The sequence below is a fragment of the Canis lupus genome, chromosome 8, assembly GCF_003254725.2.
Source record: "Canis lupus dingo isolate Sandy chromosome 8, ASM325472v2, whole genome shotgun sequence".
NCBI classification, from domain to species: domain Eukaryota; kingdom Metazoa; phylum Chordata; class Mammalia; order Carnivora; family Canidae; genus Canis; species Canis lupus.
In genome coordinates this window covers 177,338-205,218 of record NC_064250.1, presented here as the reverse complement: position 1 = coordinate 205,218, position 27,881 = coordinate 177,338, and the positions used below count along the sequence as shown (strand labels likewise).

General features: G+C 57.3%; 1 protein-coding gene across 2 annotated transcripts; it reads left to right on the top strand.

Moving 5' to 3' along the window:
- The first annotated feature begins 39 nt into the window (after window positions 1-39).
- On the top strand, window positions 40-27,881 carry ZNF496 (zinc finger protein 496). Of its 2 annotated transcripts, none has more exons than XM_025467833.3 (10): window positions 40-242; window positions 480-656; window positions 1,573-1,689; window positions 2,010-2,436; window positions 2,769-2,952; window positions 5,216-5,289; window positions 19,804-19,936; window positions 20,204-20,311; window positions 21,100-21,213; window positions 24,892-27,881. In XM_025467833.3, the coding sequence occupies exons 4-10, from the start codon at window positions 2,047-2,049 to the stop codon at window positions 25,650-25,652; spliced, it is 1,764 nt and encodes a 587-aa protein (XP_025323618.1). In that variant the 5' UTR covers window positions 40-242; window positions 480-656; window positions 1,573-1,689; window positions 2,010-2,046; the 3' UTR covers window positions 25,653-27,881. The 2 variants fall into 2 exon arrangements, with proteins under 2 accessions (XP_025323618.1, XP_025323619.1); XM_025467834.3 differs by having other exon boundaries at window positions 1,471-1,689.

The window sequence follows — 27,881 nt, the reverse complement described above, 5'->3', positions numbered from 1 at the left end:
CACGCCGGGGGCGGGGGTGTCGGGTGTCACCCCCAGCGCACACCTCGGCCGGGGGCGGAGGGAGCGAACCACTGAGACGAGGAGACCTCCCGGGTCCTAGAGCGGAGCAGGAAGTGTCCCAGGGGAGGGAGCCGGAGCTCTCCGGCCCTTCCTTTCCTGCGCGTCCGGCGGACTCCGCGGCGGCCAGGCTCGGCGGCCCCCGCCACCGCCACCGCCACCGCCACCGGGGACGCGCCTGGGCGGTGAGTGCGGCCCGAGCGGCCCGGGCCCCCGCCCCCACCCTGCGCCCCCGCCCTGCGCCCCCGCCCCGGCCCCGGCCCCACGTCCCCGCGCGCTCCGCGTCCCGGCGTCCCCCGGCCCCGCGCCCCGCGCCCCGCGCCCGGCCGCCTGCCCGGAGCCCAGCGGCGGGGACGCGGGGACGCGGGGACGCGGGGACGGCGCGGGCGGGGCCGCACCGTGACACAGATGCCGCGTTTCAGGCGCCTCCGTGGCTCCCACCGCTCCACTCCCGGGCGCAGCCGCGGTGCTTGGATGAGCCAGGGACGGGGAGGGCCCCTGCGAGCGCGGGCTGGAAGGATGAGGAGCGGCTGCGGGACGCTTCCGCTGCAGCACGACAGATTCCAGTTAGACGCCGGGCGGGACTTCCAGGCGGTGAGGTGAGCAGCGCGGCGCTGGCGAGACTGCGGGAAGGGAGCGGGAGGGGACGAGGACAGCTGGCCCGGGCCTAGCCTAGCGTGGCCCCCGCTTCCTGGCCGTCCTGCCCCCGGAGCTGCTGGAAGCACTACTCCCCGCCCGCTGCCGGAACGCCCCCAGGAACGGCGTGAGTTGACCCCTTGGGCCTCTGCCCGGTGCCGGGTGACAAAGGCTAGCGGGTTGTCTGCTGGGCTGATGCCCGAGGGCGGGCGTCAGGCTTCGGAGGCCCTGCAGGTGTGCGGCGGGGGAGGCGCGCTGTGATCTGAGACAGCGTGGGGGGGGGGGGGGCGCGCCTGCCGAGCCCATATCCTGATTTGTGTTACCTGGTTGCCCACCTGGCCTCAGTGCTCACCTGTGAAATGGGGGTGTCGGAGTCTTGCACACACTGGTGTCCACAGCTCTTCGAGGCCTTTCCCCATTTGCTCTACTTTGCTGGAGTCCCTGGGGCCACAGTGGTGGCGTTTGGCCACTGAGGTCACCCTGGGTGTGTGCCTCGAGGAGGTGCAGATGGCAGCACCCCACCTTGGCCCCTAGAGGACTTTACCCCGGTCGGAGATGACAGGGGGCTGCAGGGTGGCGGCAGGGTTGCAGGCCAGGGCGACCGAAGTAGACCCCAGAGTGTGCTGCTCAGACTTTGTAGTGAGGGAGGGAGCTGTTTTTAAACATGAAGGTACTTTCTCTGGGTCCCCAGGGTGTGGCCGCAGCCTTGGCTTCTCCCCACTCTTTGTCTGTTTCATCCCATCCTGTCCACTATGCTGCCTGGGGTTCCTTCCCCAGGTCGGACGCCACTGCTCAGGCCTGGCCACCAGCACGGTTGACTTCTGCTCCTGGATCTGCTCAGAAGGCTCCTCCCAGGCATGCGCATCTTTGTCTTTCCAGCTCCTCTTGGAAAGGTCTCAAGGACCAGGACAGCGACTTTGGCTCCAAAGCCTCAAGATAGCAGCCCCCTGGGCTCCTGCGTCTCAGGTCCTGCCCAGGAGGCCCTGGCCCCCGAAGGTACCACAGAGCCTTCATTACACCTGTCTCCTGCACACGGCCCTGCCCGTGTCCTGTCCTGCGCTTTCCCCCCAGACTCCTCACCTTGTGTGTCACCCAGCTCCGGGACTTACGTGCTTGTACTGTGGAATGGTGTTGGGGGTGGTGGCATGCTTCCCTCTCTGTGTGTGCAAGGAGCAGGCATGCTGATGCCTCTCACATATCCCAAAGCTTCTCCCAGGGGCTGGTCTGGGGGCTTCACCACTCTCCCCATCAGCACCCCCAAAAACCTCCCACAGGAGACCAGAACGTTGAAGCCAGTGATTTTTGTTTGGAAATAGGGTCGTCTTCTGCTGCTGACCCCCATCAAACCCCATCATGCCCACAGCCCTGTGCCCCCGAGTCTTGGCTCCAAAGGAAAGCGAGGAGCCCAGGAAAATGAGGAGCCCACCCGGAGAGAACCCCAGCCCCCAGGGGGAGCTTCCCAGCCCTGAATCCTCCCGCCGCCTCTTCCGCCGCTTCCGCTACCAGGAGGCAGCGGGCCCCCGGGAGGCCCTGCACCGCCTCTGGGACTTGTGTCGGGGCTGGCTGAGGCCCGAGAGACACACCAAGGAGCAGATCCTGGAGTTGCTGGTGCTAGAGCAGTTCCTGGCCATCCTGCCCCGGGAGATCCAGGGCTGGGTGCGGGCCCAGGAGCCTGAGAGTGGCGATCAGGCCGTGGCTGCTGTGGAGGCACTTGAGCGGGAGCCAGGGAGACCCTGGCAGTGGGTGAGTGGAGGGTGCTGAGCGGGGCGGGCCAGGAGGCGGGAGGGGAGAGGCAGTGTCTGCGTGCCCTGGCCAGGCTAGGAAAGTTTGCTAGAGCTCCGGGCCTCAGTGAGGCCCATGCTGGGGCGTCCATCTCTTGAGAAGGTGGGTTTCCTCCTTGACGGGCCTGACCAAGGGTGTGGTCTTGTCAAGCTTCCTCACAGCCCTGCACGGGGTCTAGTTGCGCCTCCTGCGGGCAGCAGGCCCAGGGAGGGAGGGTGCTTGGCCAGTGTCCAGCATAGCCACCAGCCCCCACCTGGTCAGCTAGCCCTGAAAAGCTCTCTCTGGGGTTGCAGCTCAAGCACTGTGAAGACCCCGTGGTGATCGATGATGGGGATGGCCCTCCAGACCAGGAGCAGGAGCGGCTGCCTACAGAACCCCAGAGCGACCTTGCAAAGGGCCAGGACACCCAGCCCGTGGCGCTGGCACAGGGCCCTGGGCTCCCAAGCAGACTGCAAGGCCAGCTCAGCGGGGATCCAGGTACCAGCCCAGGGATGCCCCATGCTGGGTGCTTGGTGGGGGCCCTTGACTTCCGTGGGGGGAGCAGCCAGGCACCCTCACCCAGTGGGGTGTCTTGTTGCCCCCAACCACTTTCACCCCAGCTGAAAAAAACAGCTGCTCTCAGGATTTGTTACAAAGTTGCAGGGGAATCTAAAACTGCCTCGGAGGGAACAGGGTGGCATTTTCAGGGCACGGGGCCTGAACATCACCAAGACACATTTGGCTGTCTGTAGGAAGAGTGCCAGTGGCCAGGGGCCGTGGTTTGGCAGCTTGAACCTCTAGCTGTGACCCAGGGCACACCGCAAGCCCCAGTGCCCCATGTGCCCTCGGCTAGTGATCATCACCCTTACTGGGTTCTTGGAGGGTTAAAGGGTTATGCCCACTGAGTGCTGAAAGCAGGAACCCCAAGCTGCCCATGAGTTTGTCAGGTGACCATCGTGGGCGGTTGTGTTGCTCTTGGGGTGAAGGCCGTCTCCTCTAAGGTGTGAGGGTGGGTTGGGGTGGACTTGCCCCAGCGTCCTATCATTAGATCTCCGAAGAAGAGCCGGGAGTGCCTTGGTGTGACTCACACACGTGGGCCTTCAGAACACAGGCAGCGCTTCAGTTTGGGAAAAAAAAAAGCATATTAGTTTTCTGTGTATGTGAAGTTAGCATGAGTTCTGCATACATCATCTGCTTCCTGCTTGAGAGTCGGCGTGCTGGGCTGCTGTCCAAGCACAGACACTGTGCAGCCCAAACAGAAATGTGTGTTCTCCCTGTCCTGCAGGGTGTGGACAGGGCTACCCTCTCGCCAGGCTCCTCTGCAGGGCTTGTCACCGACTGCCTGCACCCTGGTCTTCACTGCCCGAGTGTCCGTCTGTGCCCTGATCCGCTTCTGCAAGGACCTGGGTCCCTGGAGCAGGGCCACTGTGTGGCCGCTCCGCGGGAGACTTTATCTCTATATGTGGTCCTACCACGAGGGTTGGAACCTCACCTTGTGGGTGTGGGAGGCACACCGTGAGGCCCATCACGCAGGCCTGCAGGAGGCAGCCATCCTCGCCGCCTGCACGTGGCCCAGGTCAGCCTGGGGAGGGTCCTCGGGAAGATGGAGAGGAGCGTCGGGCACTGCCACAGCCTAGACACACGCCTCCTGGTGAAGTTCTGGAGATGCCAGTGGCCGCGGCTGGGCTTTGGTTCGGAGGGCCAGCACTTGTATCTCCCTGAGCAGCAGCACATGGACAGGTTGTGAGTCAGATGTTGGGAGGATCTGGGACATGCGTCGAGGGTTTCTCATTGGGATGAGGCTGCAGTAAAAGCCAGAGTTCCCGCTCATGCTGAGCTTCCCGAAAAGCCAGCTTTTCCTGGAGCCTGGAAGGTTTCCGGAGGGTTGGCATGGCGTCCCTGTTCTTCTGTGTTGTGGGTCAGGTAGGCAGTGGCTTGGGGCACTGCCCAGAGGGCAGCAGGTGTGAGCGCGAGTACAGACCCCTGGCCTGCACCCCCTCACATTGGATGCGCACCTGTCGCTGCCGGCTGAGCTGGTTCCTGCCCAAGTCTTGCCCTACTGTGTGGGACACTGCTGTCCCAGGCCTGAAAGTGAGGGATGTGGGCCTCTCATGTCCGCTCTGGTGGGGATGTCACACGGGACCCTGGGTCAGCCTCCTGGATGTGCTCCCTGCGCACAGACGGTGGCGGAGCTTCCCAAGGCTTCCTGTGGATAACATTCCGGGCAGAGGAGGGATGCCCTCCTGGGCCGGAAGGGGGGGAAACCCTGCATGGAGGCGGGTCGAGCACAGCCGCTGCCCCTCCCAGAGCTCCCATAGTGACAGCCATCCCCCTCTGGGAGCTCGGCAATGCTGAACTCGCGCGGTCCACGTTGATGAGTCCGTGGTCATTGCCGACAGATGACCACCTTGACTTTGATGCCGTGGAGCTTGAGCCTGTATTTCCCCAACCTGGGGGGCGCTGCGGCCCCTGCTCCCGTGGCAGGTGGCGGAATGCTGCAGTGCCGACGTGCTCACAATGGCGCGCAGACTGGCCAGACCACTAGGTTGCGTGCCCTAAGTGGACGCAATGCTGGGGAGGTGACGTTAAAATGAAATATGAGCATCACACACGCACACAGCCCGACCCTGGGCACTGCCTGCAGAAGCTCCCTCCTCACAGGCACTGAAGGTGTCGGAGATCCATGAGGGCTGCAGGTAAGTGCACGTGTCCCCCACAGTCGGCCCACGGAGAAAGAGACACACACGGTTCTCTCTTTCAGTCCTGCAGGATCCTGGCCTCCTGGACGCGAACCTGAGGGACGCCCAGCAGGTGATGGCCCTGCAGCTGCCCTCGGTGAGTGATGTTGCCAGGGCCCCTGAACCTCGCCGCTGCCATCTGTGCCAGCGGTGATGGTGACAGTGCAGGAGGACACGTGGCCTCCACCCCTGCGCTGTCCTCTTGGTGTCCCCGGGCTCCCCGCTGTCAAGGGCACTGCACAGCGGATTTGCTTCTGTCCCCATGGTCATGGTGACTGTCCCAGAAGTGCCCAGGGGCGTGGGGAGAAGGCCCAGATCCCCTGTACCAGGCAGGGGCTCTCCTTGTGACGCTGCACAGGGACAAGCCCAGCTCCCTCTCAGATGTCCTCAAGTGGACGAATGGTCCCATCCACTCCTTGCCCGTCCCTGCCTCCCCGTTTCTCATCAGGCCCCCTTCATTGTTCCGATCCTTCCCGCTGGCTGGCGCACGATGTGGCAGTCCCCTGGGAAAGTGGGTGACATGAAGTGTGGGCCTCACGGGTGCAGGATGGTCAGAGGGACCCAGGTTTGCCCTCCGTACCATGTGTTCCATGTGACTGAGGCCTGGGAGCAGGGTCGGCATAGGGCAGGGAGGAAGTAGCCTGTTTGGGGCATCAGCACGCATGCTTGGCCCTGCGGTGTCCCATGAAACAGGTCAGCAGTGACCTGTGGGGGGTGGGTAAACCCACAGTAGAGATCAATACATTTCACCCGAACGACATGCCAGAAGGGGCCAGAAGGGGCCATGACCTGCCTGAGTTCCCGTAGGGCACACAGGATTCCCCCCAAACAGGGTTTCCGCTCAGGCTGCTGAAAGTCACCACCACCAAGGGCTTAGGGTGCCAGAATCGTTTTAATAGTTTTTAAATTTGGGGGCCTCTGGTGGCTCAGTCTGTTGACTATTGGGAGTCTTCATTTTGGCTCGGGTCATGATGTCGGTGTCCTGGGGTTGCTTAGCCCAGAGTCAGCATGTCCCCGTCCCTGTGCACCCTTGCTTCCACCTGTGCTCTCTTCCCCCCCCCCCCCCAGATACAAAAAGATAAAACCTTAAATAAAAAACTTTTAAGGTTTTTAATTGCAGTGAAATACACATTGCATTAAATTTATCGTCTTAACTATGCTTAACGTACAGCAGTGTCTGAGCATCCAGTGGTATTGTGTATGTTCACCCTGTCCTACAGCCCTGCTTCCAGAACTTTCTCACCCTCCCAGTGGAAACCCCTCACTTATTAGGTAACGGCCCTGTCCACCTGCCCCCAGCAACGCGGGCCGTCTTTTCTCTGAATGTGGCTGTTGCACCTGCATAGCGTCTGTGTCCTGGGCTGGCTGTGTCCAGGCGTGGTGGCCTGGAGCTCCAGCCACGTGTGTCAGCCCATGGGCTCTCCTTCCTGGGGCCGAGCGCTGCCACCTGCTGTGTGTCACGCACCCTGTGCACTCCCTTGTCGACGGGCCCTGGGTTTGCTTCGGCATCCTGGCCACTGTGAACATGGGTAGGCGTATGGCTCTTTCTGTGTACTTATGTTCACGTGGGGAAGGGACAGGGCTGGCTTGTCTCCATTCTGCTGAACAGCCCTGCCTCAGGAAACTCCCGCAGAAGGTCCCCTCCAGCTGCTGACGGGGATGCATGCGCCCTCGAGGAGCATCCCGCCGAGGAGCATCCCGCCGTGCCTTGTGTGGCGAGCCCACGTCTGCTCTATCCTTAGCTGCCCGACCAGGGGGTAGCTGCAGTCTCTCCAGTCAGGGAGCTGGGGCATCGATGCTTCGAGCCTCACCGGGTCTGGGTTCCACAGCTCATGCGGTGGAAGGACCTCTGGCTCGTGGCCCGTCAGGCCCGTTCTGCACAGAGCTGGTGTGGGTCATGGCATGTGGGCTGTGGCAGGAGTGAGGCTGCTGCTCTGGGATGAATGCTCAGGCTTGTGGTTGCTGGGCTATAGACTGAGGGGTTAGCATCATGAGAAGCAGCCATGTGTGTTTCCAGAGAGGCCATGGGACCCCCCTTGCCCTGTGCAGCGTGAGCAAGGTCTGCTCTGCGTCCTGGCCGCTGTTGGCACTGGGGGTGGCCTGCCGTCTCCACTTGGTGTGTGGGGTCCTTCCCTGCGCAGCAGCTCACATGCTTGCCTGGCATCCACCCGTCCATCCTCTTCCATGAGATTCTTCTTCGTGACTTGTGCCCGAGTCCTAATTGGATGGTTTGCTTTTCTATGGTTATTTGCAGGGCTCCTTCCACGTCCTAGATGTTTGTGCTTCACTGGGTGTGTTTTGTGACTGTTCACCCTTGTTCTGGAGCTTGGTGTCTCAGCCCCTTACAAAAAACCTCCCATTTTTTTTTTTTGTTTTCCTCCCAGGTTTCATCCATTTGATTTTACTTTATTTTTATTTTATTTTATTTATTTTTTATTACAGTTGAAGCATGAAAGTTTTTAATTTGGATTTGGTCCAGGCTCTCAGTGTTTCCTTTTAAGGATTGAGGTTTGTTGGTGTAATGGTTCTGTCCCAAGGACTCCCTGCTGTGCTTTTCCCTCCACATCACAGCCTTGCATTTGACCCCTGACCTGGGATGCGCTAGCCTTGTGCCTCAGGGCTGGGACTTTGGTGGAGGAGGAGGAGCAGGAGCAGAAGCTGGAGCATCTGGCCTGCCAGTGGCTGTCAGGTTGCTCCACCCGCTGTGTGGGCGTTTGGGGGGGTCACGCTCCTCCCTTCCTCCTTCAGGTGCATTTGCTCCTGGGTCAGAAGTCACTTGCATGCTGTCTGTGGATCTGTTCCTGGGCTTTTCACTCTGTCCCCACCTGCTTGTCTCTCCCTGAGTCTTGGATGTGGGCACTCGGATTCCTGTCATCCTATTTTTTTAAATTATTATATCAATTTAGTCCCGCCGCTTTTCTGTGTAAATTTTAGAATAAGCTTGATCCTTTCTACAAAAAGTCTTCCTGATATTTCAGTAGAAGTTCTGTTAAGCCCTTTTATCGGTTTGGGGAGCGCTGACATTTGGCCCCTGAATCATTCTGTCTGCAAATGTGCCTACCTCTCTCTGGGCCTCTCTCCTGTTCTTTCTTTTTGTTTTTTTTTAAAGATCTTTTACCTTTTTATTTAAGTAATTCTCTACGCCACACATGGGGCTCGAACCCACAACCTCAAGATCAAGAGTCACGCTCCCTAATGGAGCTGGCCAAAGGTACCCCGCATTTACGTATTTCTCCCTTGATTTTTTTCATCAGAACTGTGTACTTCTCAGCATACAGCTTCTGTACATGTTTTGTTATATTTATTTATTTATTTATTATTAATTTGTTTTTAAAGATTTTATTTATTTCAGAAAGAGCAAACATGAGTGGGGGGCGGCTCAGAGGGAGGAGCGGACTCCCCGCTGAGCAGGGATCTGGATGCAGGACTGGATCCTGGGACGCTGGGATCATGACCTGAGCCGTAGGCAGATGCTTCAGGGACAGAGGTGCCCCCTCGTTAAGGGTTTCTGTATTGTACTCCTGGGATAGATACTGATCTTCACAGTCTGTCACTAACTATCAGGGCGATTGATGCTGGGCTCCTGATGTCCCCTCCCATTTTCTGACAGAGATGGCTTATGATTGGTTTGATTCTTTGGCTGGGTGGTAGAATTGGTAGTGGAACGGGAAGACTGGAGATGTGGTGGGGTGGGGGGACGTGGTGTTGATTACAGAGCCGAGTCCTCCGTGGTGGCCCAGCTGGCGCTGCCTGCGGTTGGCTGCTGTTGGCGAGCGCTCCTCAGACTGTGGGCTCCTTCCAGGACATCATCGTTGTTCATCTCTATCCCCGCTGCGTATTGGCAGGGTGTGTGATACCCTGCTTCAGCTCTGACACTGGAAGTGGGCGCCTTCTCTGTCAGTCTTGGATGTTTTCAATGTTACTGGGCTTTTCAAAGAACTAATTCATTGTTTCATTGATTTTTTTTTTCTCTTTTGCTTTCAGTTTCATTGATTTCTGCCCTGTCTTTACTGTTTTCTTCTTCCTGCGTGCTCTGGGTGTATTTTGCTATTCCCTTTCTTGGCTCTTGAGGTAGGCGCTTCGATTATTGATTTGAGACTTCCCCGCACACGTAGGCATTTTAATATAAACATTTCCGAGCTATAAATGTGCCTCTGAGAACTGCTTTAGCTGTGTCCCACAGACTGCAATATGATGTAGCTTTACTTTCACTTATTTCACTGTATTTTTCCATTTCCCTTGAGCCTTCTTTGACCCAATCGTTATTTTAAAATGGGGTGTTGAATTTCCAAAGGCTTGGAGATTTTCCTGTTATTTCCTACCACTGATTTCCGGTTTGATTCCACTGTGGTCTGAGAACACGTGGTGTATGACTTCAGCTCTTCCTCCTTATGGGGAATGTCTCCCCTCCTTCCAGGATGGGGCAAGACAGCTGTGGTCTGTCTCAGTGTGGGTATGTGTGCATTGGAAACCGCATCCACACTGCTGCTGGCAGTTGGGAGGCCCAGAGATGTTGATGGGAACCTGCAGGCTGTGCTGCTGTCCAGTCGTTCTGTTCCTGCTTATTTTGTGTCACTTGTTGAGAGTCAGGTGTCGAGGTCTCCAGCTGCAGGAGTTCCTGCTTCCTGTTTCCAGCTTCTGGTTTGGCTAGTACACACAGAGGATTGCAGGGCCTCTTATTATATAATGTCCATCTCTAATAATTTTCTTTGCTTTAAAGTCAAGTATATCTGGTCTTAACATATCTGCTCCTCTTCCCTTTGATCAGTGGTTGTATAATGTGTATTTCCCATCTTTTTTCCTTTAGCTTGCCTGTACCATTATGTTTGAACTGAGTTGCTTTTCCTTTTTTTTTTTTTTTTTTTTTAAGATTTATTTATGTATTTGAAAGAGTGTGAGCTGGGGGCAGGGTCGGGGGTGGACAGAGGGAGAGGGAGAAAACCCCAAGTAGACTCTGCCTGTGTTCTCTCCCTCTCTCTCTTTCTCTCTCTCTCTCTCTCTCTCTCTGTCATAAATAAGTAAATCTTTAAAAAGAAATGATAAGGGCAGCCCGGGTGGTTCGGTGGTTTAGCGCCGCCTTCAGCCCAGGGTGTGATCCTGGAGTCCCGGGATCGAGTCCTATGTTGGGCTCCCTGCATGGAGCCCACTTCTGTCTCTGCCTATGTCTCTGCCTCTCTCTCTGTGTCTCTCATGAATAAATAAATAAAATCTTAAAAAAAAAGTGATCACATTAAAATATAAATGATTTAAAGGCATCACTTAATTTTTTTTTTTCAAGTAAACTCTACATCACACACAGAGCTTGAACTCAGGACCCTGAGATCAGGAGTTGCATGCCCTTAGGACTGAGCCAGCCAGGCGCCCCACATTCATCAGTTAAAACACTGCAATCGGCAGAGTGGATTAAGAAACCTGACCCCCCCCCCCCCAAAAAAAAAAAAAAGAAAGAAACCTGACCTAGCTATGTGCTATCTCAAACTCACTCCTGGGGCACCTGCATGGTTCAGGGGATTAAGCCTCTGCCTTCAGCTCAGGTCATGATCTCAGGGTCCTGGGATCGAGTCCCATGTCAGGCTCCCTGATCAGCAGGGACTTTGCTTCTCCCTTACCCTCGCTCAAATAAATAAAATCGTGAAAAAAAAACAAACCCTCACTTCTGTGGTACCTCAGTGTCACAGTTGGTGAAGCATCCAGCTCTTGGTTTCGGCTCCGGTTGTGATCTAGGGTTGATGGGATAGAGCCCCGAGTCTGGCTCCATGCTCAGTGCCCCTCCCCACACTCTTGGCAGAAGGAGAGACTCTCCAGCAGACTCCCTGCTGAGTACAGAGCCAACCCTGGACCTGAGATCATGACCTGAGCAAAATTCAAAAGTCAGATGCTTAACTGGCTGAGCCACCCAGGTGCCCCCATTTTCATGTAATTATTGATGTGTCTTTTTCCCTGTTCTGTTCCTTGTTTCTGATTTTTTTCTTGCTTTCCTGTGGGCCACTGAAGCATTCTGTAGAATTCCATCTTAATTTACTGTAACTTTATGAAAGTATTCAGAAACACTTGCTGATGCTGTTAAGGCAGACTGTATTCAGGGCTGTTGCCGGGGATTTGGGTAGCACCTCAGAAACTTTGCAGGGGAGGAGAGAGATGGAGCTCCACTGCATAGCCGAGGGACAGGGGTCAGCAGACAGAACACGAGTATGAGAAAACATCAGGGATGGGACTGGGCTCTGGCTAAATCACCTCAGGGGGTTCTCCCTAAAGACAGGCCAAGGGACCAGGGAAATAACTTCACCTCAGGGAGCACATCGGTGAGGAACCGGTGGGACACCAGGGCTTCGCAGGTGCAGTTGGACGGACAGGTCAGTGTTCTGGGTAAACCTAGGTTTATTCAGAGATGCACAGATGGCACCAGGAGATTCAGGAGGCTGAGCAAAGAATGAGAGACCTTGTCAGAGGTGCCATGGAGGTGATGCCCCGGGTACCACGTCCTGTATCCCTCAGGGCAGCTGCGGAGGCAATGCCCTGGGTGTCCCATTAGGTATAGACCTGACCACGGCCCTCTGCTCCCTCCTGTTCGCACACTGATTGGAGCAGTTCCTGCAAACACACAACAGCTCCTGCGGGTGTTAAGGTGCGGGTGCGGCTCAACAGTCACCGTCACCTTGTAGGTGGCCAGCATGAGCACCCCCCACATGTCCTGCTTGCCCTCCCAGGCTCCCACGGCCTTCCCATCAGGTGCACTGACGATGTGCCTGAGCTGGCCTTGTCCCCTTCATTCCCGAGGTGTCTCCTGCATTGGGGGCCCAAGTGGCTGCTGTGGTCAGCACCTGGGGTCTGTGGGCTGGGCCTCCGTGTGGCTCCGTGCGTCCTCGTCTTCGGCTAAGCCGACCTCGCCCCCATGGGGATGGAGTCCATGTTTCCTGGGGACTGGCAGGGTACTCGGTGCTCACAGGCTCTGTCCAGGGCATGGCACGGATTTTTCCAGGTGAGCTGTGTGGGCCCCCCATGCTCTCGGCTCCAGGGCCTGCGTGCATTTGCAGGCTTGGGAAGCCCGAGGTTGCATGTCACCCATCCCCTCTGAGCTGCCTGTGTGCACGGTAGGGCTCTGCACATGCCACTGTGGAGTGTCCGCTGCTGCTAGGTGCACTCCTCACATCTCCGTCTGCTTTTGTCAGCTCATGTCTGCTCATGTCTCCGTCTGCTCTCTCTCCCCCACTCGTATTGCTTGCGGCGGTTGCTCTGTCCTCATGGTTGGCAGGGTCTATCCTGCGTCCCCTCCGCTCTGCTGCGGAGCACGTCACCGAGTGCTCAGGATTCCAGGTACTTCTTATGATGTGTTTCCCATTTTCATTCACTTTCAGATCTTTCCAGTTCTTTGTGTAGCATGTGGTTTTCTACCAAAATACGGAATTTTCACTTGATGTCATGAGACCCGAGTCCCCGTGAAGCCTGTCCAGCAGGGTTTTCTCCTCTTGACCGTGGTCCAGCAGCAGCCAGCTGGGTCAGCATATCGTGACCCTGCAAATGAGGGTAGGGGCCAGGCCTGCACGGGGTCCCCTTGCGCTTCCGTGGGAGGCTGCTCCCTGGGCAGGGCTGAAGGGATGGAAGCCCTGGCTGCCCGCCCAACCGACCCCAAACCACCCGGCGTGGGCTGGTGAGGGTGGATGGCTAAACTCGCACTAGCTCCTGCGGACTATAGCGAAATTAGGACTTGGTAATGCTGGTCCCCCTCCCAGGTCACGTGGGTGTTTCCTGAATCCACGGCCCGGGATCTCCGTTGTTCTTACATGAGTTAGCAGAACATATGTGTGCTGTGTGTTTGAGAAGGATGCAGGAGTCTCTGAAAACCCATAAGGAGAGGCACACAGTCCCAGTTTCCTGAGCGGGTCTCTGGGTGTCCGTCAAGTGGCTTCCAGACTTTTCTGCACCCCTTGTTTGTCCACTGCTGGGATCACGCGCAGGGTCCATGGGGAGCAGGGTCCGTGGGGAGCGCAGCTGCCCAGCAGGAAGCGTGATCCCTGTGACTCGGAATCCCCTGGCATCTCACTCTGTGGCCGTGTCACACTGTGCATGGCGGGTGGAGCAGGACCCCCGCAGCCGGCCCCGGGGCTCGTGTGTGCATCCCAGACGTTGCGAGCCCCCTCTTCCAGGTTTGGGCCCTCACCTGTCCAGGGGTGGAGGGGAAGAAACCCAGACATCTCTCTGTAATCCGGTCCATCTTTCTGTCCAGAACCTGCAATCCACGGCCGTCTGGAGGCTCTGAGTCCTTTGCCGTTTCAGCTGCGCTGGCACTTAGAGTCTTTTCACGTGACTAGACTGGGGAGAAAGCATCTTCCCCCACTCTGCTGGGTCTCCGCCTGGGGCGCAGCCCGGTGACCCGACCGCAGGCCAGTGCGCATGAATAAACAACGTGCTTCGTGCTCTTGTGGGGGCCCCATGGAAACGGCCTGCAACCCCCACGCAACAGTCAGACCTGTGGGTGGACGTACCCTGTCCCCATGGGCAGCGCGTTCATGGAGAAGCATGATGACAGGAGAGGGGCGGAAGCTTCTGGGGTTGGCAGCTGTGTGACAGCAGACACGTCTGGAGGGCGGTGGGGCGCTGGGCTGCTCAGTCAACTACGTTGTCTCGGGGCCAAGAGGAGCGGTGGCCTCTGGGGCTGAGGGCTGCTCTCCTGTCTGGCCAGGGGAGGCGTGGGGGCGCAACTCCAGGAGGACACAGGTGCACAGACGAGAGGGAGGGTTGACAGCCTTCTCGGTGACCTTGTGTTCTGGCCACACTGTCCTTGTGCCACGCAGCATGTGTGGGGATGGTGTGCCAACCCCCGTAGGGACACACAGGAAGCCATCCTGCAAGCCCAGGGCCTCTCTGTGCTGAGAGGACAGGCGGCCCCACACAGCCTCTTCCTGGGAGTCCCCTACGGAGGTGGTGGGCATCTGTGCTGCAGCTCGGTGGCTCCCGTGTGCATGTGAGAGACCAGGAGCTCCCCCCTGTCCAAACTCCCAGCTCGACTGCAGATGTTTCTGACGTCTGTTTTGCAGCAAGCATCTTACGTGGGATAGATTGCAGGATCGGGATGCACATGCTGCAGGGTCACCCTGGCCCCGTTGTTCCCCCCGAACCTCTGCAGCCTACACACCCCTTCACCTCCATTCACACCTCAGGCAGCTGCTTATGGAAGCAGGGTGCATGTGTTACGTGCTGGGGGTTTCCTCCAGAGGCGATGTGCATCCAGGCTCATCCCTCGTGTCCGCGTGTCCCCGTGGGCCTTCCCGGGCCTCACTGGGCCTTGCTTGGGGTTGATGTCCCTGTGACAAGCAGGACACCTGCTGTGTGGTGTCCACCTGACTGCTGGGGTTGGTGTCCACGTGATGGTTCCACGCTCTTGGTTCTTGTGTGTCTGCACTATTCATCCTCACCAGGGTGGTGCTTGAGGATGCTGTCGGTGTTTGTACTTTTTGAAATCCGATTTTGGGGGCGCCTGGGCAGCTCAGTCGGGTAAGCGTCCAACTCGATCTCAGCTCAGGTCTTGAAATTAGGGTCGTGAGTTCAAGCCCCATGTTGAGCCCTACACGGGCCATGGCACCTACTTTAAAAAAAATCTAATTCTGAGCTGTAATTTGTATACAGTACACCTATTTAAGAGTCAGGCTAAAACTGTGGAAGGAGCCTCGGTGTCCATCGAAAGATGAATGGATAAAGAAGATGTGGTTTATGTATACAATGGAATATTCCTCAGCTATTAGAAACGACAAATACCCACCATTTGATTCAATGTGGATGGAACTGGAGGGTATTATGCTGAGTGAAGTAAGTCAGTCGGAGAAGGACAAACATTATATGGTCTCATTCATTTGGGGAATATAAATAATAGTGAAAGGGAATATAAGGGAAGGGAGAAGAAATGTGTGGGAAATATCAGAAAGGGAGACAGAACATGAGAGACTCCTAACTCTGGGAAACGAACTAGGGATGGTGGGAGGGGAGGAGGGCGGGGGGTGGGGGTGACTGGGTGGCGGGCACTGAGGTAGGCCCTTGACGGGATGAGCACTGGGTGTTATTCTATATGTTGACAAATTGAACACCAATAAAAAACAAAAGATTTTTTTTAAAAGTATGGTTGAATTAACAAAAAAACAAAAAAAAGAGTCAGGCTAGGAGAGTGACACGTGTGTGCACACATGTAATGATGGCCCCGGGCAGGGGCATCTGCATCCCCTGGAGCTCCCTCACCCGGCCCTCCCTCTGTGGGCCTGAATGTGAGCTTCTCTCCTGGGATTTCACTTAAATGGATGTTACAGTGACGGCTCTTCTCACCCGCAGCCCACAACCCAGGCACCACCCTGGTGCCCGCATCAGCAGGTGTCCCTCTTCATTGCCCACAGCAAGTACAGCCAGGTCACCGTCCAAGGGCATTTGGGTCCCTGCTGTTTTGGCTGTTCTGAAGGAAATTTGTGGCACTTATGCGCATTTGTGTGCATCTGTGTTTCTGTTTGTCTTGGGTAATGACCTAGGAGTGAAATTGGGCGTAAGCGTGGGATCTGTCCCAGGAGAGACAGCAGATCCCTGCCTAGTACCACTCAGGCTCCTCCCCAGGGCGGGAGAGCCATCGCCACACCTCCCCCATTTCCTGGGATTCTCATTTTCTTTGAAAAAGTAAAAGTTTGGCCATTGAAGTAAGTACCTCATTAACAGTTTAGTTTGCATTCCCTCCTGGCAGGGGAAGGGTGTGTGGGGGTCGTTTCCTGTCCTCTGCGGCCCAGATGTCCCCCATCTGCAGGATTGTGCGACACCCAGTGCGGGACTGGAACTCGTGGCTGTGACCTCAGGAGCCACCCGCTCTGCCTGAGCCAGCCAGGCGCCCGTCCAACTGTACTTTAGGAACTGCTCACCGTCCCCCATTCGTCCAATACGCTCCTGAAGTGCGCTCTGCCATTGAGCACTCCCGGCTTGCTGCTTTAATGAGGTCTTTGGAAGGTCGATCATCTTTCATTTTCATGACGTCCAGTTTATCTTAATATTTTTTCCTTTTGACATTTATGCTTTTTATGTCCTAACAAACTTTTGTCTGCTCCAGCGTCGCAAAGAATGTTCTGGAATGTGGATTTTTGCATTTAGTTCTTTGATTCGTTCCTACTTGTCTTTTTCGGTTTGGCATCAGGCGCAGGGTTATATTTTCCTGTGTTGATATTTCCTTGTTAGTCACAACTCAGCGAAAAGATTCTGCTTTTCCGACTTGGTGCCTTTGTCGAAAACCACCCCTGTGTGTGTGAGTGTCAGGCTAAACCTTGGCTGATTTGCCCTGTCGGCTCCGATACAGCACTGCTCCAAGTGTAGCGAGGTGTGCGGGGCTCAGTGTGGCCGTTTCATTCTTTGTTTTCACAATCCCTTCAGATGCTCTTAAGTGCTTTTCTTGCCTGTACAGCTTCCAGAATTAGTGCCTTGCGGTCTTGTGCACAGGGATTGTGTGGGGCTGACATAGGTCTCTGTCTTGGGATGTGCAGACATCTAAGTGGCACGCAGCCCACAAACCTGGTGAGTCCTTCGTGTGTGCAGGTGACACGCGTAGTTTGTATGCGCGTTCCTCAAATCTGGAGGGTGGTGATGTTGTCATAAGTGCTCTGATCCTCTTTTAAATTTCTTCATCCAGTTACTTGTATAGAGCAGAATAGGAATGCAGTTGATTTCTGTGTCAGGCTGGCCAGCAGCCTTGTTAAGGTCACTCGTCGGTATAAGACCTTCCCAGAAGATTCCAGCGGATTCCCCATTTTGGGGTTCTGGGAATTTTGCCCTCTACACTGAGGTGACAGTGAAAGCGTCATAAAGGGGATGCAAGGGGGCTGTGGGCTGGACCGTGGAGCGGACATGGTGCGCCGGGAGGTGGGGGGGGGGCAGCTGCCACTCGGGGAAGGTGAGGCCACGTGGGAACTTCGTGAACCTCCCTGTGTAGTACCTGTGTGTGATGGCATGTCGCCGCGACTGGGGTGGGCCACCTCAGGGCCTCAGCACCCAGCCTGTGGCCATGGAGGCCCTCCAACCTTACTCAGGCTTCCAGGGCTACAGAGGGCTGCCTGCAAGCAGCCTCTGCGTTTCCCTGACAGGTGCACAGCAACAGGACTATGGCATCTGGGTAGGGGTGTTGGCCCCACCCCCTGCTGGATGGGTGGGTTGCGCCATCCCTGCGCAAGCCTGAGCCTGGGGGTGTTCCCTGGTGGCCAGGCCCCTGGGATCGGGGGCAGCAACTGCCTGATGGCCTGGGCTGGACCCCCAGTAGCACCATCATCCGTTTGTGGACTTGTTAGATCCTAGATGAGACCCGTGCACGAACCCCTAAGAGAGAGAGGAGCAGTGATAGGGGAACTGGGATGGAAGGCAGGGACCCCAGGAAAGGAAAGGGTCCCAAGAGCCAGAAGCAGGTTTGTTTCCAGGAAAGTGTCCTGCACTGCACACGTCAGAGGAGGAATATGATTGCGGGTGGGTGGCTGTAGGACCTACGGAACAGACAGGAGTGTGGGGGAGCTGGCTCCCAGGCCTCCACAGGCTCACCCTGGCCCTGCTGCTGCTCAGTCTGGGAACTGAGTCCTTGGGGGGTAAGCAGAAGGCCAGGGACAAGGGGTCCTGACCCCTTAGGTGCCTGCAGCCTACCTGCTCGCCCGCAGACCCCAGACCACCCTGGGGAGAACTGGGGCCGCGGGGAGGAGGAGGAGAGGGAAGGGCAGGCAGGGATACCCCTCAACCTTGTGGGCAGGACTCCCCTGCATGCCAGGTCATCAGGCCCCAGGGCTTGGAAAGTCCCCAGAAGTCCCCAGACAATCAGAGGACAGTCCTGGGGCCAGGGTCCTCTGAAAGTGGGGTGACCCGGTCTGATATGAGACAATGAGATCGGGGGGTGGGGGTGACCCCGGACTGCGGGCTCGTAGACAGGGGTGAAAGGACGGCATCCAGTGCCCAGGAGCGGCCTCTGGCCCATAGTGATGATGCTCACAGAGTCATAATGAGATCTCACTCGTCTTTCCCAAGCATCATCAAACTGAGGACACTGATACAGTTTGTTAGACATTTTTTCATAGTCAAGATGGACTTTCTGTCATATATTTTCTTTTTTGGCTCTGTGGCTTTTTGTTGATGGTCTAGAAGGTTCCAAGGGTCACGGGCCTTCCTTCCATGGACGGCCTAGTTCGTTCCCATTTGTCCAACTTTCATCCACACTCTTTCGTTACATACTCAGTGTTTCCCTGAGCCCGTTATTTTTTTTACATGTTCTTTATTTTTATTTTCTGAAAGCCATTGTTTCCCCCTTTCAGTTAAGGGTTTTTTTGGTTTTGTTTTGTTCTGATTTTTTTTAAGCAAAAATTAAAAAAAAAAAAAAAGACCCATGAGAAAATAGAAAAATAGACAAAGAAAATAAGCATTTCGAAGTAGACAAAAGCAGGTTGGCCAGTAAACCCCAAGAAGGTTCATGGAGAGCAGGGTCACCCCAGGTTGGAGGCAACCACACGGCCCTGACAAGGAATCTTCCAGAAATGGAGGCAATGAGGCAGATGCAAGGACGTTTGTTTAAAATACCATGAACTCTTTTTCTAAAACCGATGTATATTATACAAATGTCTTACTATTTGGTTAACTCAAGATGGAATTTTACTTTAAATCCTTTGTAATGGGAACACTTTGTGGAGAAATACAACCATTATCAGCTGACATCCAGTGAAAGCTGTACATGGACAATTTGTGCAAATGTCTGTGTCCATCGTGACACTCCTGATACACGTCCTCACTCACATGCCCAGACAAGTATCAGCTGCACCGGCAGCTCTTCCACACTTTAGTTCTCCCAAATTTTGTCTGAGTTACAAGGTTCCAGGTTATTACAAACAAAAGGAATAATTTTTTTAAGATTTTATTTATTTATTCATGAGAGACCCAGAGAGAGAAGCAGAGACATAGGCAGAGGGAGAAGCAGGTTCTGTGCAGGGTGCCTGATGTGGGACTTGATCCCAGGATCCCGGGATCACGACCTGAGCTGAAAGCAGACACTCAACCACTGAGCCACCCAGGTGCCCAAAAGGAATAATTTTTAAATGACATTTATTGTTACCATGAATCCTTCTGTCATGTTACTGTCCATTTGCGGATGACTTCTTTATTTTTGTGGGATCCTGTAATTATATGCAAATACCATCATGTTTCAAGTTAAAATGAACTTCAACACATTCCCATGGCCCATGACTCCCAAGTGTGAGAAAAGAGTCCCCTTCAGCCCTCATGCGGGGGGTGCTCCCAGTGCAGGAGGTGTTTGCCTTCCCTCACCGCAGTGGGGCGCTTGACAGCCTGGCTGCCGGTAGGCGTGGACAACACGTATAGGCTCCCTGTTGGCCCCCCAGGACATGTGGGTGCCCACCACCTGAGCAGCAGTAGGAGGGCCCATGCCTGCGTGTCCCTGGCCGCCCCATGGGGCACCCTGCAGTGTGTGAGGCGGATCTCATGCTAGAACCGGGGAGCCTCCCCGCTCTGTCCTGTGGCTAGTGTCCCCTCTGCACCACAACCCTCCTCCCTACCCCCTCCACCCCAGCCCTGGCTGGCTCTGCCCTGAGGCGTCCCCACTGTGCTGTGCTTTCAGAGCCGCCTGTCGCCCTTCGAGGACATGATCTTCTGCTTCTCACAAGAGGACTGGTCCCTTCTAGATCCTGCTCAGACGGGCTTCTATGGAGAGTTCATCATTGGGGAGGACTGTGGTGTCTCACTGCCTCCAAGTAAGACTTCCATCCTCTGTCCTGAGACCAGGGAGCCAGTGTCACATTGATGTTCACCCCCACCCCAGGGGCACCTCACAGATCAACCACATGTGGTTCAGGCTGGCCTGGCTGGCGAGTGCCTGGTTCCTGGGGAGTCCTGCGGGAGGTACCCCGGCCCCACCTGCTGGCCCCAGCCCCTGCCGACCTGTGTGAGTTCCTGGCCCCCAGCCCTGGTTCCTGGAGCAGCACGTGGCTGATGGACGTGTGTCCCCCATCTGCAAACAGGTGACTCGGCCACCCAGCTGGCACTTTCCCAGGGGGAGGACAGTGAGCCCCAGGTCCCTGAGTTTCAGGACCCCCAGGGGAAGGATGTGGCCCAGGCTTCTTACTTGGGTAAGTACGCTCTCCACGCCCTGCCCTGTCTGCAGCCCCATGTCGCCCCTGCATTCTCGGGCTCCGACATCTCTTGCCAGACAGAAAACGGGATTGCAGTTTTCCCTGGGGATGCGGTTGTGGGTGGGGGGTGGTGATGGTGGTGGTGCACAGCACTGCCCTCACCAGAGACTAGGATGCGACAGGATCCGCCCTCTGTGCTGTAAGCAGCACTGGGCTCAGGCTGACCAGGCGGCCCTGCCTGATTGAGGCCACGTACTCCCCAGAAGGCAGGTGGGGGTTTGTGAGGACACTGAGGCATGGAGAGGAGCAGGGCCTCGTGGGGCTCAGGGCAGGCATCCTCCCCGCTGCTCCCTGCCCCAGGCTCCGTGTCAGCCGAGCTCACTTCTGCAGACCCCGGGCCCCAACGCCTTGCAAGCTCCGCTCCTTCAGGAAGTGAGGTGTGCGCTATCAGCCACACCCCACAGCCCCTGCCCCCTGAGCCTGTGAAGCTGGCAGGGAGCACACCAGTGCCCCCCACCCCAGAACAGGCCTGCAGGTCCTGTGCCCCACAGGCTCTGTGGCTGCGTGTGGGGTGCAGGACTCAGACACAGGAGGCTGGAGCGGCCACAGGGGTTGGGACCCAATGGGCGGGATCCACAGTCACCACCTTCCGCACCATGTCACGGGGTTGGCCTCGTTCATGGAGTTATGGCCTCCACCTGGAACATGAGCCCAGGGCTATTCAGACTGCAGCCTGGCAGGGCAGAGCAAGGCAAATCGATTTTTCCATTTTCTTTTCTGGAAAGACTTTCCGAGTCTTCAGCCATTCCAGGTAGAAGAAAGACGGAAACGAGACGAGCTCCAGGTGCCAGAGTTCCAGACCTGCCAGCAGATGGCCCTGGGTCAGAGCACCTGCCCAGGTACCGGAGGGCATGGGTGTGTGTGTGTGTGTGTGTGTGTGCGCGCGCGTGTGTGCGCGCGCGCGGGGTTATCCCGGCGCCCATGAGGTCTTGCCTACTGCTCCCTTGGGTTATCAGCTGTGTGCCCTGATGGCTGTGCCAGGACCCCTCAGGCAAGGACACCCCCTCCGTGCCAACCTGAGCGTGTGGAAGGGGGGCTCCGGTGCTGCTGTGGGCAGGTAGGAGCTGGAAGGCCGGGTGTGTGGGTATCAGACATGAGGGGTGCTCCACCTGTCCACTGGGCAGCCGCAGTCCACACAGTCAAATAGCCATCCTGGTGGCTGCTGCTTCGCACGTGAACCACCATGCTCTGGGGGTAGGTTCCCTCGGCTGTGGGGACTGAATAACGCGTGGTCACTTTGGCCCATGAGGCCTGGTGGAGGCAAGGTGCGTGTGGTCTGGGGTATTTCCGTGGCCCCCTCCCTGCAGGCGTCCCTGTGACAGCCTGCACCTGCGTGCTCAGTGGGCACAGCCTGAGCAGTACCCACTACGGCACTGAGCATCCTCGTCGACTCCCGCCTGCACCCCTGTGTACGGCCCCTTCCGCACCATCAGAAGATGGACACGGCGGGGCGTCATCAGCCCTGCTCCCGGCACCAGGCCCTGCACATAATCTGGGAAGTGCAGGATGCTGGGGTTGTCAGAGAACAGGGGCAGATGCTGGGTTTCCAAGCACCTTGCTGGCCTTGGCCTCTGAGGTTACAGCAGGCACCACACCCACCATGTGCACATGGGGATGCTCCCGGTCCCGACCTGGTACTGCCGCCCCGGGGTGACTCGCTGTGTTGGTGCACGTTGCCTCGTCCATACATGGGACACTGTGCTGTGGACGGTCCATGTGAGCTCAGTACACAGCAAGCAGATGACCCACCCGACCTAGGTGCAGGCGGCGGCGGCTCTGCTGGTACAGGAAGGCGACATTTCTCTGCCAGGATTCTGGAGCTCGGGAATTGCCAACCCCAGAGCTCAGGGGGCAGTGGATGTGGGGCTATCCGTGTGTCATTCCACGGGGGCGTGCACATGCCTGTCCTTGCGCCTGCTGGCGCACCCCTGGGTCCCCATGCTCCTGCAGGGGCTCCTCCACGGCTGTGTGGAGACCCCGCGACCTCTTCAGGCCCCACCGCTCAATACCGTAACATCAGGATCAGGGCTCCCATGTCCCCAAGCCACAGCAGGTCCCTCTGGGAACCTCCCAGGAACTCAAGGTCCTGCGCCCCAGTCTCTTGCCTCTTATGTCTTTGCACGTAACTCCTCCCTCTTTTTAAAACCTTACGTGTCTCCCAGCGCATGTTCCCACACACACATGTTTTAAAAATATAAATATATTCATCATGTCCTTCTAGGGCTTATTATCTCGTAGGAAAGCCTCCCCATTCCAGCACCGTGAGGCTGCATTTCATACGATGCCTGGACTTGTATTTCTTGGCTCTTGTGCACCTCTGCTGCCCTCGCGGAGATTCGTTCCCACACACACGCGCTCTGGCGTCTCTGTTCTTCCCCTAGAGCACACGTCCGCGTCACGGCGGCCAAGTGCTCTGGGCATTGGGGATGAATTCACATTAATAGCACGTGGACCCACACTTGGGGGTCTAGTTTCCCTACAGAAATCCTAAGGCCCCGCATTCCCTGACTTGCTCCCCTGTCGCCCTCGCAACCCCATCTCATCTCTGAGGGTCTCTTCGCACCAGTGTGTTGATGACACACAACTCTGGGGTCACTTGTCCCTGCCTCCTAGAAGGTCCCGTCTGTTTCCGCCGACTTCCTGGGCATGATGGACATCACCCTGCGGCCACCCTAACAAAACAGCAGAGGCTGTGAGGCCTAGGCAACAGACAGATTTCCCAGGAACTTTGAGGCCACATGGCTTGGGGGGTGGGGGTGCGTGGCCTGGATGGCTGTGTCAGGTCATGTGTGCCTTGGTATCGTGTCACAAGGACACCTGCTGGAGGAGGGCCTGCTCAGGTGACCTCGCCCACACAGTCACTCACACAGGACCGGGCCTTGGACTCCTCTGAGCTTGCCGCATTCCGCCCTCAGCTCCCCACAGTTCACGTGCCCTTTGCAGGCCACACCCCCACTCTCCCCAGACATCCCTGCATCTCTTCCAGCATCTGCCCCACAACACATCCCACCCAGATGTCCTGTGGCTCAGGGTTTGGTGGGACCCCAGGCATGTCCCCCTATAGCTCCAAGCATGCACTGGTCTCTCCACCTCATCCCCAGAGGGAGAGACTGGGGAAAAGAAAGGCGGGTGGTTTCCAAGCAAGTGTGGCATCTCCAGGGCAAATCGTGACACCAAGAGGCCAGAGCATAACAGCGGGCCCAGGGTGCTATCACCATGGGCTTGTGAACACTGCGGCAGCCCCGTCCCTCCCCTGGCGGCCTCTGCACCCCGTCGCCCCCTCCAGCAGCCTCTATGCTCTGTCTTCTGTACATGAGGAAGGGCCCAGTGGCTCTGCTGGCCTGGCCGAGTGGGCTGACTGCCTCCCCCAGCTCCTCCCACTCTGGAGGATTCATGGCACCAGCAGCATCCCTGCGCCACACAATTTGGGCTCAGCACTGGCCCTCGGGTAGCTCTGGTCAGGACGTCCGACAGGCACACCCTCCACCAGTGCCCCTGGACGGCCTAGTGTGGTTCCCTGAGCAGATCACAGCCCTCACACCTGGTCCTTGACGCTCACCCGGACCCCCGGTGTTCTCTCCAGAACGCCCCTGCCCACTCCACTGTGGATGAAACGGGACTTTCCAGGGATCCTGGTGTCTTCCCACCCCCGCTGCATGCTGTGTGCGGCCCTGTCTGCCATCCTCTGGGGAACAAGGTTCCCCATGCTCCCCACGGCCCCTGGTCTGCCCGCCCTCGGCTCTGCTAACCTCACGACTTCTCCTCCCTCCGGGGATTGAATCCAGAACCAGGCCTCTGCCAGCGCCGCTGCCCATTCTGGACCTGCGTCTCGCATTTCACAACAGTTGGGACTGGGGGGAGCCCTGGGTGTGGGTGGTGGGCTGGAGCCTCTTGCCAGGCACTGCACAATCCCCCCACCTCTAGGAGCAGACGCGGGATTCATCAAGTCGGCTTCACACTGGGTCATAAAGTCCAGAGCTACTGGCCACCAGCCCTGTCAGCTGGAGGGTGGGTCTCAGAAGGACAGGTGGTCCAGAGGACAGGTGGCACTGGAGACCGGTGACCCTAAGGACAGATGGCCCTGGGGACAGGTGGCCTGGGTGGTGGGGACATTGGCACAGTGACGCTACCTCCCTGTACGGCCCTGAGCCTGGCATGTGTCACCCAGGTTTGCTCGTGTGGCAAGTAAGAGGTCACCCAGTTCTGTCCAGAGCAGATGGGGCTGTCGGTATCAGAAGGGTCATGAAGCCCCTGGAGCATTCACTTGCACGTCGCCTGGTCGCGGGCACCATCCTGCTGCTGCCTTCATGGGATACAGGGTCTCTAGGGTCTTTCTCTCTCCTGAAGTTCTTAACGCCCCCGATGCACATCCACGGCCAGAAGGTAACACTGATAAGTAATAGGGCTCTCAGCAGTGGAGAAGAATAAGGGGAGGGTCTTGGGGCTGAGTGGGAAGGAATCCCAGCCGGGCTGGAGCTGGCCCTGCACTGCTGACCTTGCCCATGGCTTTCCCGCAGCCGGAGGTGACGCACTGACCCCTGAGAACGGCCTGGATGAGGAGGTAACCATCGAGATCATCCTGTCCAGTTCTGGGGATGAGGACTCCCAGCTCGGCCCCTACTGCACGGACGGGTCACCAGGACCCACAGAGAAGCAGCACGGCCTCCCCACGTCCCGTCGGAGTGGCGCTGAGGCTGGCAGCGAGATGCCGACGTCCTCCTCCAAAAAGTCCTACATCTGTCCAAACTGCGGGAAGATCTTCCGCTGGAGGGTCAACTTCATCCGGCACCTGCGGAGCCGCAGGGAGCGGGAGAAGCCGCACGAGTGCTCGGTGTGCGGCGAGCTGTTCAGTGACAGCGAGGACCTGGATGGACACCTGGAGATCCACGAGGCGCAGAAGCCCTACCGCTGTGGTGCGTGTGGGAAGAGCTTCCGTCTCAACTCCCACCTGCTGTCGCACAGGCGCACACACCTGCGCAGGGACCGGGGGAAAGAGCTCGGAGGCTCCGGGGCGGCCATGGGCTCCGGGGGCGCGGGCCCAGGCGTCCTGCTGGCCCAGGGCGCAGCCGAGCTCAACGTCCAGTGCTGCGAGTGTGGCAAGGCCTTCCAGCGGCCAGACCACCTGGCGCGCCACCGCAGCAGTGCGCATGGCGAGGACAGGGCCCGGCCCTTTCAGTGCCGCTACTGCGTCAAGAGCTTCTCGCAGAACTGTGACCTCCTCCGCCACCAGCGTCTGCACATGAAACGCCGGTCCAAGCAGGCTCTGAACTCCTACTGAGGGGCCCGTTGGCGGGCGCGCGTTCCTCCAGCTGCTCGGTACTGACCTGTCCCGAGGCCCCGGACCCCTCCCGCCACCTCCACCCCCTCTGGACAGAATCGCCTCTCCTGCCCTTTGCTCTCAGGTAGAAACGAGATAGCGGCCTACTGAGCATTTGTTGTCTCTGCTGTGCCAAAAAGCAGGGAGGGCTTGTCACCACCGGCTGTGATCCTAACGCCGTCCGGGCTCTTCAAGGACCCCCTCCAGTGTTCTGAGAGGGAAGGACTGGGTCGTCCCTGCCGTGTGTCCGTGTGTCCCTTGCCAACACTCCATGAATCCCCGACCCACATCCTCCCCTCCCCACTGAGGTTTGGAAATTACTGCGCTTGTGTGACAGTGGGAAGGCCGGGGTCGCATGGGGGTGGAGCCTGCCCTGTCCTGGGAAGTCTGGGTGGCCGTGGGGACAGCCCAGCATTATCAGGAGCCACATGGGCTGCGCAGGGACCTCCTGCCCTCTTTTTCGCGGTGCTGTCAGCTTATGGGGAAACAGAAGCTCACGAAGCAGAGCCCATGTTTTAAGCTGTGTGGCACGCCCTCCCCAAAATGCGGTTTCTCCACACCCTGAAGGCCCTTGATAAGGCTCTTGGTAAAAGGTCGTGGGTTGGGAGTGTGGTCATCGTCGTGTGCAAGGCACTTGAGTGCCTGTCCCACCCACCGCGTCCAGAAATGGGGAGCTGGGCCCTCAGTGTCACCTGGGCGAGGCGGGCAGGGAACTTGGGCTCACCTGCCGATTGTTTTCCTTTACTGGGGCCCATGGCGTAGAACCATGGACAGGCATGGTCTCCGTTTTGGAGGCAAAGCCCCAGATCCGAGTGTCGCAGGACGGAGGACCTGTGTCCTGTTCCCTCCAGCTGGTGCTCGCTGGCATTGGTGACACCGCAAGACTTGTGGAAGTGTCACCCCGTCTGTGCTACCTTCACATGGTGTTGTGTACCTGTCTCCAAATTTCCTTTTTTTGTGAGGACACCAACCCTAAGGCCTCTGCTTCTGAGCCCAGAGTGTTCCCACGTCCACCAACGACAGCTGCCATGGTTTTGTTTGCACATAAGGTCACGCAGACATTCTGGGGTCCTGGGGTTAGGACCCTACGACTTGTGGTGGTTGCACCCACAGTTCACCCCCTGCCACTAGGTGGTCCTGCTGTGCTGTCCTTCCCAGTTCTCAGATTTCAGGCCCCAGCGCCTGGGCACAATAGCCTGGAAAGTCTGCAGCCCTGATGGTGACCTGGGAGTGACAGCTGGTAGGGGAGCCTCAGGCAGCAGGGACGGTCCTGATGTTCTGGATCGTGAGCAACTAAGACCAGCAACCAGGCAGGTGTTCTGTGTCATTTGTATGTCCGGTCCTGTCCCCCACCAGGTACTTCATCGTCACATGCAGATACCACGCCCCCAGACCCCGCGAAAGAGCTAAAAGGTCCTGTAGTTAAGCTCCGTGCCTGTGTAGATGCACCCCTTGCCTAGGAGCAAGAAGTGCGAGAACACCCTTCGGTCAGACCCTCAACGATAAATAAACCTTTGGGGCTTTTCATTTCTAAAAAGTTGGCCTTTTTACTGATCCGCCAGGAAAGGGGAGAAAACCCAAAAAGTCTTAAGGCTAAGAGCATGGAAATTACAAATAGAAGCCAGACACGTGCACCCATCTGCCTGTGCCCTCATCCGAGGTTCTGTCACTGGTGGTGAGCATAGCAACTCACCCACTTCACACACTTGCCTAAAAGCATCGCTCCACTTACTTATTTTATGTGTAAAATTGAGTCATAAGTAGGAAACAACTGGGGCGTAACAGAACTGACCCCTACCTACAAAGAGGCTGTGCATTTCCTAATGTCCCTCCGTATTGGGAGGCCACCTCCCACTTACTGACCGAAAGCCGTGCAGGGCGCCTAGGAATCAGGAGTTGTTGCCCCGGGACGCTGTCCTGGGTGGTGGAGTGAGAATCCCAGGTTCACCCTGTGCACTACAAGCCCGGGTTCCCTGCGCTGGGGGGTTGCAGACCCAGAGCTGGCCCACCTGCCTCCACCCTCACCCCTCCTGCCGTCCCTGGGGCCAGGCGGGCATCCGAGGTGGCAGCTGTGCCCCGAGGTTCAGAGACTGCGTCACTGAGAAGCATCTCCGCCCTCCCTGTGCCTCCCATCCTTCTGTATTGTTCCCACGAACTGAACAGGTGCATAATAAAATCTCACTGAATTCA

What these genes read in the sequence shown, in the direction of transcription:
- ZNF496 (XM_025467833.3), top strand. Translation starts at nt 2,047, where the DNA reads ATGCCCACAGCCCTGTGCCCCCGAGTCTTGGCTCCAAAGGAAAGCGAG. An exon ending in CCAGCTCAGCGGGGATCCAG is followed by an intron (nt 2,953 to 5,215) that starts GTACCAGCCCAG and finishes TCTCTCTTTCAG; the next exon opens with TCCTGCAGGATCCTGGCCTC. An exon ending in GGGTCAGAGCACCTGCCCAG is followed by an intron (nt 21,214 to 24,891) that starts GTACCGGAGGGC and finishes GCTTTCCCGCAG; the next exon opens with CCGGAGGTGACGCACTGACC.